The sequence below is a fragment of the Suricata suricatta genome, chromosome 3, assembly GCF_006229205.1.
Source record: "Suricata suricatta isolate VVHF042 chromosome 3, meerkat_22Aug2017_6uvM2_HiC, whole genome shotgun sequence".
Classification (NCBI taxonomy): domain Eukaryota; kingdom Metazoa; phylum Chordata; class Mammalia; order Carnivora; family Herpestidae; genus Suricata; species Suricata suricatta.
Genome location: NC_043702.1, coordinates 42,968,246 through 42,990,421, shown reverse-complemented (window position 1 = coordinate 42,990,421; position 22,176 = coordinate 42,968,246). Strand labels below are relative to the sequence as shown.

Genomic DNA, 22,176 nt, shown 5'->3' with positions numbered 1-22,176 from the left:
TCCCACGTTCCTCGGGAAGGGCGGGACTAAGTGCTGCGCGCCTAGGGCCCGCCCCGCCGCGCGCTGGGGGCGAGTCCGAGGTCCGCGAGGCTAGGCCCGTAGGCTGTGCGGCGCGCTGGCTGGTCCGACGGTGGACGATAATTGTGTACCTCACGCGAGCAAGAAGGTAGTGTTGTGTGCCTAGTGGGCATTCATTCTTATCTTCTCGTAGTCTCTAGAGGCCCTTGTCCCAACTTGTCCCGGTCGGCGTGCAAGCGCCGGGCCGCGCCGTGCCCTCCTCCCTTCGACCAACTGAGGGGCGGGAAGCGGCCGTAGCAGGCTCGTGGGCGCGCACGCGTGGAGGGCGGTCTTTGAGCAATCTGGGCTCGCTCAGGCCTGGTGTGACCATTCCTGACTAAACTGGGTTTAGGCCTTTGTTGCAGCCCGTTCCCCAGATCCTTGAGTGCAGGTTTTAAAGTTGTTTGCCAGGCAGACATTTTAACCCCGGACAGCCGTAACTCGTTGAATGTGCTGGTTTAGGTTGTCTGTTGTGGCGTCCTACAGCTGATGGAAGCAAACTCTCTTTTAACCATGGTTTTTACTGGGATCGTTCCGGGTTTAGCCACACGTTAAGCCAGGCACGTGTATTACATGCTGAGGAAATGTGAATTCCAAAAATTTATCTTTTTTGAGAACGGAGGGGAAAAGTTAGATTATTTGAAATCATCTCTGACACTGAATTTCATTACCTCGTCAGTTTACAGAATTTGTGATTTGTATTGCTGAAATAACTTTCAGTAATATTTCAAAATTGGTGTAAGAGAAGGTTGGTTATAGCTATGCATCTTGCATTTCTATTGGTTCTAAGAAACCATTGGGTTATATTATGGTTCTTGTGCTCAGTTTGGCAGCACATATATTTATTAAGGTTCTTTTGCCACTTTAGTTTTTCTTCCCTGTTTTTAAAGATGTTTGTTTATTTTGAGAAAGCTCTAGGTGGGGGGAGGAGGGAGCAGAGAGAGGAGAATGCCAAGCAGGCTCCGTGCTCCATGCAGAGCCCCACGCTGGCTAGATCTTAATCCATTGAAATGATGACCTGAGCTCAGATCAAGAGTTGGAGGAAAAACTGACTGGGCCCCCAGATGCCCCACATTTATCATGTGTTTAAAGTAAATTATTTCATTGTGTTTCTCTAAAGCCTGTAAGTTCTCTGTTTCTTTTTTAGGTGCCTTGTTGTCCTTAACTGACTTTCCTGGACAGTACTTTCAGGAGTATTTGATTTCCTTCCCAGGAAATATGGAGGACTGATTCCTGATATTCTCACACATTCTATGCTGTGATGTAAGCCTGATAGCAACTCTTTCACTTTTCAGATTGTGTCATTTGGTGTATATATGTGGTGAAATGCTGGCTATGTTCAGCAGGTTTGCTAGGAATATGAGATTAATATAAAATCTGTCTTCCGAGAACTCTAGGCCAGGAGGAAGAGACAGAAAAACAATGGTTAGAAGAGCCTGTGATGAGTTTTCTTTAGAAATAAGGAAAAGGTGTTGGGGGAGTATGAAGAGATGCCTAATCTGTTAAGTGGGAAAGGGTTGATGTTGGAGCAGTTAAGTAAGACTTCCTTGAGTTGATGTTTGAACTAAATCTGGAAGGATGACTAGAAATCGTTCGTATAGAAAGGGAACCTTGTGAGCTCAGGAACGGGTGAGTGTCACCACCTTAAGAGAGATAGGCTGTGCAGTATGACAAGCTTACTGTGCGTTTGGAGAATAGTGGGATGACATTGGAAGGATAGAGGTCCAGTTCAGGATTTTGGACTTTACCTGGTTAGCAGTGGGAACTCTTACAAAGTTTTAAGTAGGATAGCAACATGATGAAATTAAAAAAGAATTTTTTTAATGTTTTATTTATTTTTGAACAGAAAAATTCAGAGCATGAGTGGGGAGGGGCAGAGAGAGAGGGAGGCACAGAGCCCGACGCAGGGCTCAAACCCACGAACGTGAGATCATGACCTGAGCCGAAGTCGGAGGCCCAACCCACTGAGCCACCCAGGTGCCCCCATGATGAAATTTAAGTATAGAAAGAACTCTGTCATTGTTTGAGATTTGAGACAAAAATATCAAGATGCTTATTGCAGAAATCAGGAGAGAAATGTCTAAGGGCTAAACAGAGGTTATAGATGTAGAGAGGACTAGTATGAGAAATATTTATGTAGTAGGATAGATAGGACTGAGTGGCCGAATATAGAAAATGAGTAGAATTTTTAGGATGATTTCAGGATTTTTAATTTTGCCATGTGAGACTGGATGAGCATGGCCTTTGGAGCCAGACATGCCAAGATATGCAGGTGTGTGTCTGTCATAGACTAGTTTTGTGATCATGAATCTTGTGATATCGATATTCTAAAACTTTCAGATTTCATTTGTGTAAGGGGAATGATACAGTTGTGAGGACTGATGGGAATTATATGTATGTTTATATAAAGTTGCTTATGATAGCTATTTTTATTATCAAACAAATATGGTAAGATAGTTAATTAGAGAAAGATCTGAGATCAATTTGGGACATGTTTCTAAATGATGATATTTAGAAGGTTCTTGGAAATAAAGTCTTTCAGTCCAGAATAAAGTCTAATGAGGAGATATAGGTGAGGTAAGGGATGATATGGATGCCAGTTAAAATAGAGTGTGCTAGAAAGGAGGACACTTTTCCTAAGGCTTACATTGGCATGCTGCTGGAATAATTCTTTGTGGCCCTTGATTGGTGTTCTTCAGGTGCTTGCCATGGGTGAAGTACTATGATTGTTCTGTGTTGCATCAAGAAATAACATATGGTTACCCACATTCAGAAGTTGTACGTGGCAAGACAGGTGTGATAAACATCCCATGCGTGATGCAAGCCAAGTAGTTTAAGAATGTGGGGGGAGGAAAGGATCATTCCTAGCTGAGTGATCAGAAGGACCATGTTACAGATGGCTTTGGAATGGAGTCAAGAATGATACGATCGCACTAGGAAGTAGAGATGCACGTAGTGGGATTGCTGGCAAAGGAGGACTGAGGTTTTTGACTTGAGTCACTACTAACAGTGTGTTACTAAGAGAAATACCGAAGTGAAGTAGAGGGCATGAGAAGGAGCAGGATGATAAATTCTGATTTACAAGTATTTATCTTGAGGTGGCTTTGACACTGATTGTTATAAAAGACTTTTTTAGGGGCATCTGGGTGTATCTGTCAGTTAAACATCAGACTTTTTATTTTAGCTCAGATTATGATTTTTATCATGATCTCACTGTTCGTGAATCTGAGCCCCCCATTAGCCTCTGTGCTGACAGAGAGGTGGCCTGCTTAGGATTCTCTCTTCCTGTCTTGCTCTCTGCTCCTCTGTTTGCTCACATTCTCTTCTCCCCCTCAAAATAAATAAACTTAAAAAAAAAAAGCCTGTTTTAATGTGGGAAGATAAGAAAGATCTTTGTTGTGGTTATAGATTTAGATATTTGGCATCAAAAAGAAACAAAGATGATAATCATTGGGGTAATAAGGTTGAGGGAAACATTTTTTGCTTTTACTTTGATGGTCAATGTGGGAGGACTGGATAAAAAAAGTAGGTGGAAGTTCTTAGGAGGAAGAGACATTGACCTGGAGTTAGGGAAGAAGAGAATGGGCAAAAGTGTAAACATTTTAAGAAACCAGAGGATGGGGCGCCTGGGTGGCTCAGTTGGTTAAGTGTCCGGCTTTGGCTCAGGTCATGATCTCACGGTTTGTGGGTTTGAGTTCCGTGTCAGGCTCTGTGCTGACAGCTAGCTGAGAGCCTAGAGCTTGCCTCAGATTCTGTGTCTCCCTGTCTCTCTGACCCTCCCCTGCTCGTGCTCTCTCTGTCTCTCAAAAATAAATAAAAAACATTTAAAAAAATTAAAAAAAAGAAACCAGAAGACATAGTGGGGTGGAGGAGGTAAGATACGTGTGAAGATAGAAGAGTTTATGCTGTGGTCTCCCTTGACCCCAGTAAACTGGAAGATTAGGATGAAATTAGGGACCTGGGGAGAAAAATAGTAGATCTTGTAAGAGAAATTGTAGAGAATGAGGCAAAGATGCTGAGATTAATAAGGAGATTGCCCAGAAAGAGTAACAGGTGAGGTGATGCTAAGTTTATACCCCATAGTTTGATTTGTTTTTCTTAGATCCTTGGGATTCTCAAACTAAAGTAGAAGACCTCTTGAACCCAAGCCTGACCTGATTCCAGGCCATGGGTTAACCCGTGTGGAGGTAAGGATTAGAAGGTGAGGGTAGGGACAGGATTCATTTAGGTGTTTGGAAGAACTCAGTGTAGTCCCAAGTATCCTGGGATCATTAAAATGTGTAAATCTTAAAACACTGTAATAAATTTATTCATTATCTTATTTACTTTTCACCAAAACCTTATATTATTTCCATTTTTATAGAAGAGGTGATTGAGTTTTATATTTTAGTTTTATAAGCATAAAAGCTAGGATATGATGAAAGTAGGTGTGATTTCAGAGCCTGCTCTGTTAACCACTATGTCTGGCACTGTCCAATAGATCTATAATGTATGCCATGTATAATTTTAGATGTTCTCATAGTCAAATTAAAACAAATTAAAAAAGGAATTAATTTTAATAATGAGGTAAGCCAGTATATTCAGAATATCAGTTTATCTTGTAGTCCATGTAAGAACTTAATAAAAAGTTATATATGTTTTCATATTGAGTTTGAAACCCAGATCGTATTAGAACATCTCAATTTGGAGTAGCCACATTTCAAGTGCTCAGTAGTCACAATTGTCTAGTGGCTACCATGTTGGGTAGTACAGCTCTGTACCCTCACACCTATGTCCAGTCAGAACCTTGGGTAGAGTGCAGAGGATGGCTTTTGCTTATGATAGCACGAACTTGTGTGAATGGTACAAGAGTGGAGTGGCCTAACCGTCCACACTGTTTTCCTGACTAGAATAGCCTCCCAGCCTTTGAGAGCCACAAAAAAACATTGAGAGGTGGTAGTTTGCAGCTGCTCTCCCTAAAACTGTGTACCCCAAAACAAGATCAAATATACAGCTTAATTAGAAGTTAACTATTAGTATTAAAAATTCCCAACATTCCATTTCATAATGATTCCATATCACAGTACTGTACATTTCCTATACCCTTGTCATTTACAGAAAATTTCATGTAGCTTGCTTATTTGATCCTCATAACAAACCATTGAGATTATCTCCATTTATACAGGTAATGAATTGATTTTACAGAGGAAGGTAAGTGATTTGTTTCAATTTACATGTAATAAAGATGAACCTCTAAACCTGGTTTTTTTTGGACTCCAACCTGGTATTTATTTCTTTTTTTTTTACTGTGCTAAGCAGATTTGCCTTGTACAAAGCATAATATAGTTATTTTTATTAACCGTAATCAGTTAATATGCTCAGAACTCAATATGTTGGCCTCCTCCCAGAAATGCATACTTTAAATTCCTATGCAATTGTTAAAGTGGCTACTCTGTATTTCTTGTTTACCTATTTACACGACTTTGCTGTTTATATCTTAATTTGCCTGAGAAAGAATCTTAAATGAATATCTTTTTATTTGTGTTGGCATTGCTGTTTTGTTTCAATTTAGATTCCATAGGATCAATGGTAAATTAAAGAAGAACCTAGGGTTCCCCCTCTTTCCCATTTTTTGGTCTTGAATCTATGGAAAAATTGCACTCTGTCAGGCTAGTGTTTTTTCTTTTCCTGAAATCTCTTCTGAAATTAAGCATTAAGGCAGATGCAAACCTTACTCCCTGCATGTTTTACATATGGGATTTCCATATGAGGTTTTTTTGTCTCCTTCTTTAAAAGGGTTTTACTAGACAAAGGGTTTTAAAATTTTATTTAAAAATTTTTTTTTAGAGAGAGAGAGTGAGCAGGGGAGAGGGGCAGAGTGGGGGAGAGAGAATCTCAAGCAGGTTCCATGCTCAGTGCCAAGCCTGATAAGGGGCTCAGTCTCACAACCCTGGTATTATGACCTGAGCTGAAATCAAGTCAGACACTCAACTGACTGAGCCAGTCAGGTGTCCCCAGACAAAAGCTTTTTTAGCTAAAACAATTAGTGGCAAAGAGATTTTGGATATACAGTTTGGATTACATGTGAAGGACCTTGAATGCCAGCATAGAGATTTGAGCTTTACCTTGGGAAGCCCCAAGATTCCTATGATGTTTTAGGCATAGTAGTGTAGAAGATAGCTATCTGATATGTCTGAGATCTGAGTAGGTTAGACTAACCATAATGCTAGGGTCTAGGTACTCTAACTGCAGTAGAATTCAATAACTGAAAAAGACATTGTGGCTCATCAAAATGTATAGGTGACTAATGATGTTTGAGACTGTCATTAAGGGTTGTGACTGACTAACATTATCCACATCCCAAGGATCCACCTGGTCATGCCTAGCCTGGTATATCGTATATTACATGCATTATAGCACACTTTTTCTTATTGTTGTTTAATTATTACCATAGTGTGATGTACCAGCTAACTTCTCTGTGCTTCAGTTTTATAAGATGGAGGTGACAATTCCATATCTTTTAAAGAATATTGTAAGAAATAAATGATTTAATATTGTGTGCACTTAAAATAGAGGCAGGCATACTGGGAAGCTAAGTAAATGTGAGCTGCTATTAATTATTGTTGTTACTCTCAGATCTGTTAGGAATGTTTAATAATTTTTATTTTTACAACTTACATTTTATCTTTAGCTACTCTACTAAAAGCTAGAATGAAACAGTTGCCTGCAGCAACAGTGCGCCTCCTTTCAAGTTCTCAGATAATCACTTCAGTGGTCAGTGTTGTAAAAGAGCTCGTTGAAAACTCCTTGGATGCAGGTGCCACAAGCATAGATGTTAAACTGGTGAGTGTCCCTGAGAAGCCAAATATCTTTAAGGTGGAAAATGTGTTCTCCTTAGAGCCATTCCCTTTTTCTTTGATGTATTAGTGAATTATTCATAGAACATTGGATCTTTTATCTTTTTAAGAGTAAATTCTTAAAAATAAACTTTAATTTAAATCAATATTACAGTAACACTAAAGGAAATTTTAAAAGAAAACTTATTCTTTAGTACTCCATCACCAAATACATGAATCTAATTTGTCCATATTTTCTACTAATTATTCATGGTTATTCATATTTACTTGTTTTATATTCATTTGCATTTTTTCTTTTCCACAAACTTAATTTCAAAACTGTTTCCCTTGTGTCATAGTTTTCACATTAAAAACTTAAGTGCTCTATATTAAATCATTTGAGTAAATATGACTTATGATACTATGATTTATTACAATTAGTTTGCATGTTTGTCTCCCTTATTATAAACTACTAGCTCATAGAAGTAAGGCATATGTTTTTTAATTTTTGTGTCCTTTATACCTGGCCAGTGCCTGGTACATAAATGGTGAAGAAATTGTTGGAGTGAATGTAGGAATTGTCTTAACCAAAGGCCGGGTCCCGGCGCGCTCGTCCCCGGCATTCGGCAGTACCTGTCTCGTCCACCCTGACCGGCAGGGCAGGGCAGAGAGTCCTCGTGGGTTCTTTTCCTGAGGGAGGGAAAGAAAGGGCAGGAAAGGGGACGCACGGAGACTAAAGACACAACTTCCGATCAGGCAAGAAAGAAAGAGAGCTTTATTCAGAAAACTGTCTCTTATAAAGGTTTCAAGGCTGGAAAACAAGGCAGCAGACCTAGGTCAGTTGCTAGGAAACAGGGTTAAGGGATTAAGGCTGGAGTAAAAGAGGAACCGGACTAAAGTGTTCTAGCACAGCGGCTGAGGGGCTGATGCTGCCCTGCCTGCAGGCGGTTGATCTTTGATCTTCTGGCTTCTCCTGACAGGGAGTGGTGCTCCCCTGCCTATTTTTGCAACTCCCCTCAGGGAGTGACAAATCCAGCTAGCAAATGGCCAAGCAGCTGAGATCTTTGCCACTCCCCACGTAGGAATATACTTTTTTATAAACTTGTAATTACCGGATATTTACAGTTAGTATGACAGCATAAAAATAAGTCAGATAAAAATCTTTGTAGGAAAGAGACCTACATTTTTCATGTATTTGTGTGTGTGTGTGTGTGTGTATATGTATATACACACAGTGTATATGTATATGTTTATAGTTTATATATAAAACACATGTGTAATTGTAATTGCTCCATATAAAAATTGTGAATTATCTACTACTATATCTGTTTTACAATAATTAAGGTTCTGAGAACTTTTCTAAAGTCTTATAATTAGTAAGTAGCGAATCAGATTGCAGTTCAGGTCTTTCTAAAACCCATTCAAGATCTTTACTCTGTGCTAGTGGTTCTAATAATATTTTGGTGTATCAGAATACCATAGTTACTAGGCCCTAGAATTACATCTGTAACAAGTTTCTAGTTGATGCTAAGAACTACTGTTCTAAACCATTTCAGACCTGTATTTGTTTTAAAACATACACAGTTGGCTCTTGAACAACACAGGTTTGAACTGCATGAGTCCCCTTTGATGTGGATTTTTTATTTGATAAATAAAGTACAGTACTGTAAATGTATTTTCTTTTCCTTATGATGTTCTTAATAACATTATTTTTCTGAATTTGCTTTATTGTAAGAATATAGTATATATAACGTACAAAATATGTGTTAATTGACTATTTGTGTTATTGGTGAGGCTGCTAGTCAATATTAGGCTATTAAGAAGAGGCTAGGAACATGGCAGAGTCAGGACCCTGAGCTCACCTAATCCCACAGATACAACTGGATAACACTCACATTGGTGTAAATAGCCCAGAATAGACTCAAATGCTGGGAGAACAAAGTCCACAACTAAAGGTAGAGAAGAGGCCACATTAAAGAGGATGCAAAGGGCGGAGATGCAATGGGGAGTGCTCTATGGAGGAGAGAAAGCTGAAGGCATTGAGAGAAAAGAAAAATAGACTGTATTGCACTAGGCAACCTGCATGGGGAAAATGAATCCCCATAATATGTGGCTTTGAGAGCCAGAGGGGTGAAATTCCATGAATTCTTAAACCCAGCAGGACTTAAAGCCTGGAATTTTGAAAAGCCACATTCTGGGAGAGCCTGGATAACAATAGGAAGTGGAGTCCCTGCCCTTAAAGAGAGTACAACCAACAGTCCTTGATGTTACAGCATAGAAACAGCAGTTTGAAAACGGGAGGGAGAGTAGTTTATTATTTCGGTGCATGCCCCACACAGCAAGGATCACTGAGAGACTCCTCCAGGAACAAAGGAATGGACAGACACCATTTCTGTCCCATATCCCCCAGTATAAACACAGGGCCACCTGTGGGAACCAACATGGCACTGATACTACCTAATTTGCTTACACCATGGCCCCTGCCACAACACTGCCCTTTAGAAGATCCACACTTCCCACTCACATATGCCTCAGTTCTGGCATTTGAGTCCCAGAAGACCAGTGCAAACCTTCCCAACCTATGCACATTGTGGGTTCCCAGTCCAACAGTGGCAGCAGATCTCATTTTGCAAGCAGATCAGTGCTCATCTTGTTAAAACTGTGTGTCCATTGCCAGCCGGGGAACAAATACTGTCCACAGTAGGCAAAGAGAGTCTCTGCAAGGCCCTGCAGCAAAGGAAAAAGTGGCCAGAATACAACAGCAGGGCCCATGGAACACACATAGGAGATATCCCTCAAGTGACAGGTTCAGGTGAATAGGAGACACTGCACTATATAGGACACTACAGGACCTCTTCTTCAAAAAGCCATTACTTTCAAGAGCAGGATACGTCGTTGACTTTCCTAACACACAGAAACGGACACAGAGAGCTAGACACTATGAAGAGATGGGATATATGTACCAAAATTAAAGAGCAGGCCCAAACCACAGCAAGAAACCTAGGTGAAACAGATACAAGTAATATGCCTGATAGAGAATTCAAAGTAATGATCATAAAGATACTGGACTTGAGAAAAGAGTGGAGGACATCAGTGATCCTTAACAAAGGGATATAAAAGAACCAGAGATGAAGAACACAGTAATGAAATTTAAGAAACAATAGATGGAATAATAGCAGGCTAAGGATACAGAGGTACGAATTAGCAACCTGGAGCACAGAGTCTTGTAATCAAGCCAAACAGTGAGAGAGAAAAAATTATTCAAAATGAAAATAGACTTATAAAATTCAGTGACTCCATCAAGCATAATATTTGTACTATAGGGATCCCAGAAGAAGAAGAGAGAGAAGGGGAAGAAAACATATTTGAAGAAGGAATAGCTGAAAATGTCCCTAATCTGGGGAAGGAAACAGAGGTCCAGATGTAGGAAGTACAGAGATCCCCAATAGAATAAACCCAAGGAGGCATACATAAAGTCATAAAGTAATTAAAATGGCAAAAAGTAGTGATAGAGAATTTAAAAGCAGTAAGCGAAGAAAAGACAGTTACATACAAGGGAAACCCCATAAAGCTATCAGCAGATTTTTCAGCAGAAACTTGGCAGGCCAGAAGGGAGTGCCATGATACAGTCAAAGTGCTGAAAGGAAAAAACCTGTAGCCAAGAGTACTCTGCATCAAGGCGGTCATTCAGAATAGGAGAGAAACAGTTTGTTGGAGACCAACAAAAGAGGAATTCATGACCACCTAATTTGCCCTACAAGAGATGTTAAATGCGGAATCTTTGAGTGGAAAGGGAAGAGCATAAGTAGGATAAAAAAAAAAAAGTGGGAGGCACTACGGCAGTAAAAATAAGTATATCTTTAAAAATCAGTCAAGAGGGGCACCTGGGTGGCTCAGTCGGTTTGAGCATCTGACTTTGGCTCAGGTCATGATCTCATGATTCGTGGGTTCGAGTCAGGCTCTGTGCTGACCACTAGCACGCTCTGTCTCTCTCTCTCTCTCAAAAGTAAATAAATGTAAAAAAAATCAGTCAAGAGTGGGGCACGTGGTGACTTAGTCAGTTGGGTGGCTGACTTCAGCTCAGGTCATGATCTCACAGCTTGTGGGTTTGAGTCCCACGTGGGGCTCTGTGCTGACAGCTCAGAGCCTGGAGTCTGCTTCAGATTCTGTGTCTCCGTGTCTCTCTACCCCTCCCCTGCTCACATTCTGTCTCTCTGTCTCTCCAAAATAAACGTTAAAAAACTTAAAAATCAAGAGATTCACAAAAGGATGTAAAATATGACACCATATGCCTAAAACATTGTGGAGAGAAAAGTTTCAGACTTAAGCAACCATTAGTCAACCTAATATAGATTGCTGTATGCAAAAGATGTTATATACAGACTGAATGGTAACCACAATGACAAAAACCAGTAATAAATATGCAAAAAATAAAGAGAAAAGAATCCAAGTATATAATTTTAAAGAAAGCTGCAAACCTTGAAAGAGAGCAAGCGAAGAAAGGATCAGAGAAGAACTACAAAAACAGCCACAAAACGAGTAACAAAAGGGCAATAGTTACATATCAATGATTACTTTAAATGTAAATGGACTAAATGTTCAAATCAAACAATTAGGGTGATAGAATTGATAAAAAAAATCAAGACCAGTCTATTTGCAGCCAACAAGAGACTCATTTCAGACCCAAACACATGTGTAGATTGAAAGTAGGAAGTGGAGAAACATATTTCCTGTAAATGGATGTCAAAAGAAAGCTGGGGTAGCAATATTTATATCAGACAAAATAGACTTTAAAAGAAAGACAAAACGAGACAAGGATACTCTATAATTGTAAAGGGGACAATCCAGCAAGAAGCTGTAACAACTGTAAATATTTATGCACCCAACATAGCACTTACATGTGCAAAATAGTTAAAAACCAAAGGAATTAATAGTAAACTAATGTAAGGGACTTTAACATTTCACTTAGATCAGTAGACAGATAATCCAGGAAAATCAATAGGGAAACCGTAGCTTTGAATGACACACTGGACCAGATGGATTTAACAGGTATATTCAGAACATTCTGTTCTAAAACAGCAGAATAGACTTTCTTTTCACATTCCATCCTAAATCAGCAGAATATACCTTCTTTTCAAGTGCCCATGGCACATTCTCCAGAATGGATCACATATTAGGCCACAAAACAAGTGTCAGCCTTCAAAAAGAACAAAGCCATACCATGCATCTTTTCTGAACATAATGCAATAAAACCAAATATCAACCACAAGAAACAATCTGGATACAACAAAAATACATAGAGGTTAAATAACATGCTACCAAACAATGAATATGTCAGCCCAAAAATCAAAGAAATTAAACAAACAAACAAACATGGAGACAAATGAAAATGTAATAACTAAAATATTTGGGATGCAGGAAAAGTGGATCTGAGAAGTTTATAGTAATACAGGCTTACCTCAAGAAGCAAAAAAATCTCAAACAACCTAACTTATACCTAAAGGAGCTAGAAAAAGAACAAACAAAACCCAAAATGAGTAGAAGAAAGGAAACATAAGGATTAGAGCAGAAATAAATGACACAAACTAAAGAAGTAATAAGACAGATCAATCAATCCAGGAGGTGGTTTTTAAGAAAAGATTGAAAAGGTTGGTAAACCTCTAGTCAGATTCATCAGAAAAGAAAAAAAGAAAAGACTTGAAATAAAATTACAAATCAAAGAGGAGAAATAACAAACACTACAGAAATACAAACAATTCTAAGAGAATATTATGAAAAAGTATATGCCAACAAATTGGACCACCCAGAAGAAAGAGATAGATTCATAGAAACTCACAAACAACCAAAAACTGAAAAAGGAAGATATAAAAAATTTGAACAGACTGATTACCAGGAATGAAATTGAATCTGTAATTATTCAGAAAAACTCCCAACAAACAAAATTGCAAATGAACTGGCTTCACAGGAGAATTCTTCTAAACATTTTAGGAATTAATATCTATTCTCAAACTATTCCACAAAACAGAGGAAGGTAAACTTCCAAATTCATTCTATAAGGTCAGCATTACCCTGTCACCAAAGCCAGTTAAAGACACCACTATTAAAGAGAACTACAAGCCAAAATCTCTGATGAACATAGACGCTAAAATCCTTAACAAAATATTAGCAAAGTGAATCCAGCAGTACATTTAAAAAAATGATTCACCCAGGGCCTGCCTGGGTAGGTCAGTTGATTAAGCATCTGACTTCAGCTCAGGTCATGATCTTGTGGTTTGTGAGTTCAAGCCCTGTGTTGGGCCATCTGCTGTCCGCACAGCTTGTAGTTCTCTTTAATAGTGGTGTCTTTAACTGGCTTTGGTGACAGGGTAATGCTGACCTTATAGAATGAATTTGGAAGTTTACCTTCCTCTGTTTTGTGGATCCTCTGCCCCTCTCCTTCCCTGCCCCATATACCCCTCCATCAATAAATAAACATTTAAAAAAGTTTACCATGATCAAGTGGGAGTTATTCATGAGTTGCAAGGGTGTTAGAATATTTGCACATCAGTCAATGTGATAAATCAGTAAGAGAAAGGATAAAAACTATTATTTCAATAGATGCAGGAAAAGTATCTCACAAAGTACGACATCTGTTCATGACAAAAGCCTTCAACAACAACAACAAAAAGTATCAACAAAGTAGGTTTAGACAGAACATACCTCAGCATAATAAATGGAGAAAAACTGAGAGCTTTTTCCCTAAGGTCAGGAACAAGACAAGGATGTCCACTCTCACCACCTTTATTCAACATGTTGCTAGAAGTCCTAGGTACCAGACAATGAATAGGTAGTCAGACAACAGAAAATAATAAAAGGCATCCAAATTGGTAAGGAGGAAGTAAAACTTTCACAATTTGTAGATGACATGGTACTGTATTTTAAAAACCCTAAAGACTCCACCAAAAACTACTAGAACTGATAAATGCATTCAGTAAAGTTACACAATACAAAATCAATGTACAGAAATCAGTTTCTATATACTAATAATGAGGCAGCAGAAAGAGAAATTTCAAAAAATCCCATTTACAACTGCACCTAAAATAATAAGGTCCCTAGGAATAAACATAACCAAGGAAGTGAAGGAGCTATAAAACACTAATGGAAGAAATTGAAGACATTCCATGTTTATGGGATTTAACAACAAATGCTGTTAAAATGTTCATGCTACCCAAAGCAGTCTACAAATTTAATGCAATCCCTATCAAAATACCAACAGCATTTTTTTCACAGAACTGGAATAAACAGTCCTGAAATTTATATGGAACTGCAAAGACCCCAAGTAGCCAAAGCAGTCTTGAAAAGAAATACAAAACTGGAAGGATCACAATCCCAGACTTCAAGTTGTATTACAAAGCTATAGTAATCAAAACCATATGGTACCAGCAGAAAAATAGACACATCAATAAAACAGAAAACTCCAAAGTAAACCTATAATGTTATGGTCAATTGGTCTTCCACAAGGGAAGCAAGAAAATGCAATGAGAAAAAGACTCTCTTCAACAAATTGTGTTGGGAAAACTGGACAGCTATATGTGAAAGAAAGAAACTGCACTATTTTCTTAAACCATACACACAAATAAATTCAAGATGGATCAAAGATCTAAATGTGAGACCTGAAACCATAAATTCTTGTAAGAGCACAGAGGCAGTAATTTGTCTGACTTTGGCTGTAACAACTTTTTTCTAGATGTGTCTCAATGAGACAACGGAAGTAAAAGTAAAAATAAGCTATTAGGACAATAGCACAATAAAAAGCTTCTGCACAGCAAAGAAAACAATAAAACTAAAAGGCAACCCACCAAATGGGTGCAGATATTTGCAAATGGCATATGCAAAATATATGGAGAACGGCTACATCTCAACACCAAAAAACCCAAATAATCCAATTAAAAAATAGGCAGAAGACATGAACAGACATTTTTCCAAAGAAGATGTACAGGTGACCAGCAAACATGAAATTATGATCAACATCATCAGAGAAATGCAAATCAAAACTGCAGTGAGAGATTATCACACCTGTCAGAATGGCTAAAATCAACAACACAAGAAATAAGAGTTGAGGAGGATGTGGAGAAAAAGGAACCCAAGCAGTGTTGGTGGGAATGCAAACTAGTGCAGCCACTGTGGAAAACAGTATTGAGGTTCATCAAAAAGTTAAAAATAGAACTACCCTATGATGAAATAGGTGAAGGGGATTAAGAGTACACTTATCTTGATGAGCACCAAGTAATATATGGAACTATTGAGTCAAGTGTACACTGTATTGTACACTTGAAGCTAATATAATGCTATGTTATCTATGCTAGAATTAAAATTTTTTAAAAATAGTAGACTGTTAGTTTTTGAGAAGTCAAAAAGTATATATGGAGTTTTGCCAGTATGGGAGTCAGCACTCCTAATCCCTATATTCAAGTGTCAACGTATTGTAAGCTTTATACACATGGAAAAATTTACTGAATCCAAAGAAAGGCAATTTATATTTTTTAAGGCATTTCATATACTATAGTGACTGATTCTGATTAGAATATAATTGACAATAGGATTAGAGGATATATTTGACATAGTTCACTGCTGAATCTTAGGCAGACAGACATATATCTTGTTCTTAAAGTTCTTTGGAAGAAAAGCATGTTTTTAAAAATAGTGTTAGGAAGTCAACAGAAGTCTTCTGATAAAAGTAAAATACAAATTTTTATCTGGCTATATATCTTAGTATCATCATACTATACCAGTTTCTGCTTGGTAGGGTTTAAAAATAAATGACCATTTTGCTCTATATGTTAACACTTGTCTTATTATGATTTCATACAATAATATCCTGACTAGGAATATTTTCATAATTAGTTAAAGTTGATCCTATTTTAAAAATTTAAACAGATCTTTGTATTGTTTTACTCACATGCCTGGAGTCGTATTTGTACTGCAAGATTGGTGTTTCTGCAGTAAATGATTTTTCTATAAAATGAAGCAGCCAGATTGTTTCCAGGATGTTAATTGTGGATTGAGAGAGATGCGGAACTAATCTTAAAGGTCTCTCTCCCACACCTTGCATATCTAATTTACCTAAAAAGTACTTACACAGTATTACTTAAATTCAGGTTGTTAAAAAGCTGTATTATTTTAAAATAGTAGAGTGATTGATTGTAATTGTAGGATAATCTCTATATGGGAATTCAGATTTTGTTTTTGAATCTTTTTTTAAGTGTTTATTTTTAATTTATTTTGAGAGAGAGCAGGAAAAAGGGTCAGAGAGAGGGAGAGAGACAGAATCCTGAGCCTCAATGTGGGGCTTGAATTTGCAAACTGAGATCATGACCTGAGCTGAGATCAAGAGTTGTGCACTTAAACAGCTGAGCCACTGAGGTGTTCCTAGATTTTGTTTTTGCTATGTATGTATACTTTTAGTATTAAGCTACAAATACTAAGCTATGAATTGAAGAGGGTTTCCCCCCTCCCATTTTTCAAGTAAAGAACTCACAGAGATTGCCAAATTAATGTATTTTCTCAACATTTTTGTGTTCAGTGACTATTTGCAAAAAGAACTTTAGAAAGTTATAATGTAGTAAATGTTTAAAATTCTTATGAAAACAGTAAGTAGTTAAAGGGAGAAAGTATTGAAAAGTATTAAAAAGTTGAATAAGGATAATTGCTAGACTCATGGTAGAATCAAGTGCTGTTTTTGAAGGAGATAGTATTCAGTTTTGTGTTTTTGAGAGATTACATATGCAAAAGCATATGTAATTTAGTAGAATTTTCTTAGTCAAGTTTAAATGTAAATTTAAACACAAATATCCATGGTGCTGAAACAGTTCAAGGGAACCCTGAAGATTAGACTGACTTCTTTATTTTACAGTTGAATATGAGTCCAGGGAAACCAAAGGACTTGTCCATTGTACCATAGTTAGGAATTGATAGAGTTAAGAATTTGAACTTTAACTTTCTTAATATTAAGATTCCATGAAAGGAAATAAATAACACAACTGTTTTTCTTGTGTTTTTTTGTTTCTGTGACAAAAGTTTACTGTACGTACTAAAAGTATTCTTTGACTTTTTATAGGAGAACTATGGATTTGATAAAATTGAGGTGCGAGACAATGGTGAGGGTATCAGGGCCACTGATGCACCTGTAATGGCAATAAAATACTATACTTCAAAAATAAATAGTCATGAAGATCTTGAAAATTTGACAACTTACGGTTTTCGTGGAGAAGCCTTGGGGTCAATTTGTTGTGTAGCTGAGGTAAGATCGTTTATACTGACTTTTTTAGTGATTTCACACTCAGAGAATAGTAGCATTAAGAGAAAACTAATCCAGTATTTTGCAGAGTGTAGATTTTTTTTAATTCCCCATTTCCCATTTAAAGCATTTTTAAGTGTACAGTTCTGTGGTTTTAAGCATATGTAGCCATCATCGCCATCCATTTTCAGAACTTATTCATCACTCCAAACTGAAATCCACTAATGATCAGTCTGCATTATTCTTCTCCACCTGCAGTCCCCTGTAACCACTATTCTTTCCGTCTCCAGGAATTTGACTTAATGGAGTCATAAAATATTTGCCCTTTCGTGTCTGGCTGATTTCATTTAGCAAAATGTCTTTAAGGTTAATATGTGGCGTAACATATCAGAATTTTATTTCTTCTTAAGGCTGAATGATCTTCAAATGTATATATATATATATATCATGTTTTTGTTTATCGTTTTATTTGTTGATGGACATTTGGGTTGTTTACACCTATTGGCTATTGTGAATAATGTTGCTGTGAATGTGGGTGTGCAAATATTTGTCCCTGCTTTCACTTCTTTTGTGTAAAAACCCAGAAGTGGAATTGCTGTATCTATGGTAATTCTGTCTGATCTTTTGAGGAAAAGCAAAATGTGTTTTGCAATGTTAATATATTTTTTAAAGTTTTTATTTTGAGAGAGAGTGCATGCATGAATAGAGGGGCAGAAAGAGAATCCCAAGGAGGGTTCGAAGTCACGAACTGTGAGATCGTGACCTGAGCTGAAATCCAGAGTAGATGCTTAAACAACTGGGCCACCCAGGCACTGCTACAATGTAAACGTTTATAAAAAGAAAAAGTACTTTAATGACTCATTGACTTTGAAAAAATGTATTAAGTAAAATTAAGTTGCTATCTTAATTATAAGCTCTTTTCAGAGCTTATAATTTTACTTTAGTTCATTGTGAAGCCTCATCTCCCCGTCAGTCATATAATTTTCATGCTTATTGTGGTCTTGCCTTTTTCCTTCTGCTCTTAGAGTGTTGGCATAGTGTAGATTTTCTCTATTTCTTGTGAAGAGTCCTAGCCCAGTATCCACTTTCTCTTGGCTTTGGAGCTCTGTAAGGTGATGCCTAACCAACAGAAATTGTGGGTAGAGGAGGAGGTGGAGTTTACAGTGGGAGAGTTTTCTGTTCTAGTACTCGGCGGGGGCGGGGGGATTAGGGGCTCTGTGTGTTACAATCCAGATGGTCAGACATTGGTAAAGGAGAAAAGGCCTTGTCCTTCCTTCCGTTCATTCTGCTTAAAACCTGTATCCAAAATCTAGCATCCCCTGTGCTTCCCCTGTCTATCTCAGCACTTTATTTAGAGTACACTGAGTCTCCAGATATATTTCGGGGAAGAGCACCTAGAGGCTACAACTAACTGGATATTGCCCTTCTTCCCTCGCTAGAGACTGTATCTGGGAACCTATATAGCCCTGGAATCTTGTAGAAAGTGTCTCTAAAATGGTGTCAGTATTTTTATCAGGGAACCTCTCAAACTCTCAGTACTAGCACATACTGTTGTTTGAGCTCTTGGTAGCCATTTTAGAAATCATACAATTTATTTGATAACATAATTATTTGATTTTTTAGCTGTTGTCCAAACATGGTAGTCTTTAAGGTATATTTTGGCAGAGCATTGTTGAGTAATATATAATTCGGCTTTTCTGGGTTTTTAAAATTAATTAATTTTTTAAATTTGAGTGTAGCTGATACACAATGTTACATTAGTTTTGGGTGTACAGCATAGTGATTTGACAAGTTTATACATTATATTGATCACTACCACTATAGCTACCATGTCTTGATATATCGCTATTACAGTATCATTGACTATATTCCTTATGCCATGCTTTTTATTCCCTATGACTTAATCATTCCATAATTGAAAGCCATTATCTCCTTTCACTCAAAAGTGGAGTCTAAGTGAATGAATAAACAGAAAAAAAAAGACACAAATGAATAAACAGAAAAAAAAAGACATTTCTGTATTTTTTTATAAGATACATGTAACTTTTCAGAACTGAAGTTGGTTATTATCAGTTTTGTCTACTAGGTGGCAGCACTATACTTAGTCTTTTAAAATACATGCTAATAAGCCATAAGATGTATTCAAATCTTTACTATAGTTCTGGTTTTAAATGGCAGTTTTGTAAGTCTGTGTCCAGTGGTGCTCTCTATTTTGTTTCTTTATTTGATTACTTAGGCCCACTTGATATCCAAGTTCATCATTTTATCTTTTGTTTCATTTTTGATGCATTTGAATGCCTTGGGTATAAATACTTAATTTGTTTACCAAAATTAGAAGAGGAGTAAAGGAATTGTGAAACTATCAGCATGATATAAAATTGTAAACTTTTTAAAAATTATGTTCAGTTTATGCATTGTAAAGTCAGGTGTTTATCTTAATGGAATATTAACAGCATTTTATGTAAATCTCTTTTTGTAAATCTTTGGGAAACTCACACATATAGATTAGTTTTACCTGTTCTTGAACTTGATCTAAATGAAGTCTTACAGTATATATTATTTTGTCACAGATATTTTGATGATGATTTGAGTTTGTTTCTGAAGGCCAGAGCATCATCAAAAAAATCTAAAATTGAAAGGGATCCTGGTGGTAGTAGGAGTGGCCCCTGGTTCACTGGCAGATCCTGTATGTCAGGACTGACCACTCATCCCTCTAGCTGCCGAGCATTGGTGAATGAATGCTCAAAGCTGAGTCTCTCTCTGGTGATTGCCCTTACCACAGCTGTACAGCGGTAACTTACCCATATTGTGCAGGGCAACCTGCATCCAATGACTGACTAATGAGAGGTTATAAAGTTTCTATTCGAATTTATAACAACTCTGCCATGCTATCTCTGGTCCAGAGAGACTCCACCCAACCCCTAACCCCCACCAGGGTCAGCCAAGTCCTTGTTTGTGACTGCAGAGCCCCACTTCTCTTTCTATCCTGCCCTCACGGGTGATCATCTCAGGAGCATCCCCAGCGGGCTTCCTGCTCACTAGTCTCCATCTCAGTCTGCTTCATGAGTAGGCCACCTTAAAATGTAGGTCTTCTAATGGTTCTGTCTCCTCGTATTATTGGTAAGGAAACTTATGCAGATCTTATGCAGCCAAATGATAGGTCTTTTTCAACTTCAGAATATAGTCTAATAATCAGTTACTGTTTCATTGGCTTTGTTTGCAGTGTGCTTTGCTAAGTAGTTCACTTTAGAAGAACTGTGCACAGTGCAGTAAATGGAATATGAAAATTGTGACCTATTTAGGGACATATAATGTGTCCATCCCAAAGCCAAGAATTCAGTTCCAATATCATGTCTCCCAGTACTGAATTTTCCACAGTAGGTCATGCTGTCTTCTTACTAGCATGGTTAGAGAGGTATTTATTAGTTTAAAATTACTTTATATGAAAATAATAACTATGTTCAGGCCTGTATTGGTAAGCTCAGTAGATGATATCAAGGAGTAGTCAAGTTGAAACTTAGGTGAGAGGATTCTGAATAGTATATCAGAAATATAGAAGCTAATGTGTGCTTGTTAAAGTCAATTAGATTTAAAAAATGTTATTCAGGAATTATTGTTAATATTAATAAGTGCTTTTTGGAGTGAATAGTTTTTAAATTCAATGAGTATTCTTTACCACTCAGAAAGAATTAAGGTTTTATATATAGAAGTTGCATATTTATTTTAAAGGCTCAAATTTATTTTGAAAATTTTTGGACAGAGATTACAGTTACATCATACAAATTAGCAATTTGGTCATTTTATCTGCCAGATTAACTGATGTAGATAATTTTAAAGTCATAAAGATATAAATCATCTTAGGCTCAGTAGATGATATGAATCTGGAATATAGTTTTATCACACTATTAAATGACAATCACCCAAAATTCTGATTGCTGAAAGTATTTTTATTAAATTAAAGATGTTGATAATTTTAGTTACAAAAAGAAAAGTAGGTTTTTAGCATATTGGAGGAATTTAAAAACATAATCTAACTATATGTTCTTAATTGACACACTTTAAAAGAATGGGCAATTTTCCTAATTTGTCAATTTTAAAATGACTTCTAGTCTTGGAAGTAACAGTCCAAAAGAGTAAAACATTGTTTTTGTACCTGCAGGGTATCCTGTTGGTATTTAAAATTGGAATTACTGCTTGATAAATCCATGATGAGTGTATCAGTTACTGACACAAATGGACTGATAATGGTTTTCTTTAAAATCTTAAAATTTATTGTTGTTTGTAGAGCAATAATTTGGAGATAACTTCTTTTCTCCAGTGTTAAATTCCTGGACTGACTGATTACTAACATACTGAGTAGCATGAGCGAGAGATAGTGAACATTCTGTTTTAAGCTGTTCATAAATTTTTTGTGAAGACTTTATATATATTCTAATCACATAAGACACATGATAAAAGATTTTATTTCTTTTTGGTTTGATATTTTATATATTTTTTGAAAAGTGATCTTTTTCCTTTTCAAAGAAATGTTTAAGAAACATAAGGTTTTTGAACCATGTTTTAAATGGAGGGTGAGTTACACCTCAGGTTTAGGAGAAATACGGAAGTTTTATTTTCTTAAAATCAGAACAGACTGAACGAAAAATCAGAACAGACTGAACGAAAAATCAGAACCCTAATTCTCAAGTGTTTGCATAAGAGACTTGGCCAAAGGCATAAAGCAGGTTAACTTTTCTGAGAGTCATTAAGTGTGGATAATGATCTGACAGTCAATTGAAATAATATATATTAAATTATATTTAATATGGTCATCTGGCATACAGATGAAAGTTATTTTCACTGTGGACTTGAATGTGAAAAAGACGTGTACGTATCTTTATCATAAAGTTGATAACATCATACTTGCTCATTCTCTTGTTGACAAGCAGTATTTCACCTTCCTTTTCAAAGTTTATGCGGACAACTCAGCATTTTTGGGAAATCCTTTTTAGAGTTTACCAGACATTCCTATGTAAATTCCTTCTGTTT

The 22,176-nt window shown here is 37.0% G+C and overlaps 1 protein-coding gene across 6 annotated transcripts in view; it reads left to right on the top strand.

Annotated features, from left to right (window-relative positions):
• Positions 1–45: 45 nt before the first annotated feature.
• Positions 46–22,176, top strand: part of PMS1 (PMS1 homolog 1, mismatch repair system component) — an 87,419-nt gene continuing 65,288 nt past the window's right edge. For 2 of the 6 annotated variants that reach the window (XM_029934256.1, XM_029934251.1), the window contains exons 1-6: positions 46–166; positions 1,205–1,320; positions 4,160–4,244; positions 5,222–5,247; positions 6,728–6,879; positions 16,969–17,151. In XM_029934256.1, the coding sequence (XP_029790116.1) occupies positions 6,748–6,879; positions 16,969–17,151 (315 nt within the window). In that variant the 5' untranslated portion in view covers positions 46–166; positions 1,205–1,320; positions 4,160–4,244; positions 5,222–5,247; positions 6,728–6,747. The remainder of the gene's footprint in view (positions 167–1,204; positions 1,321–4,159; positions 4,245–5,221; positions 5,248–6,727; positions 6,880–16,968; positions 17,152–22,176) is intronic. The other 4 variants (XM_029934252.1, XM_029934255.1, XM_029934253.1 and 1 more) reach the window with 4 other exon arrangements.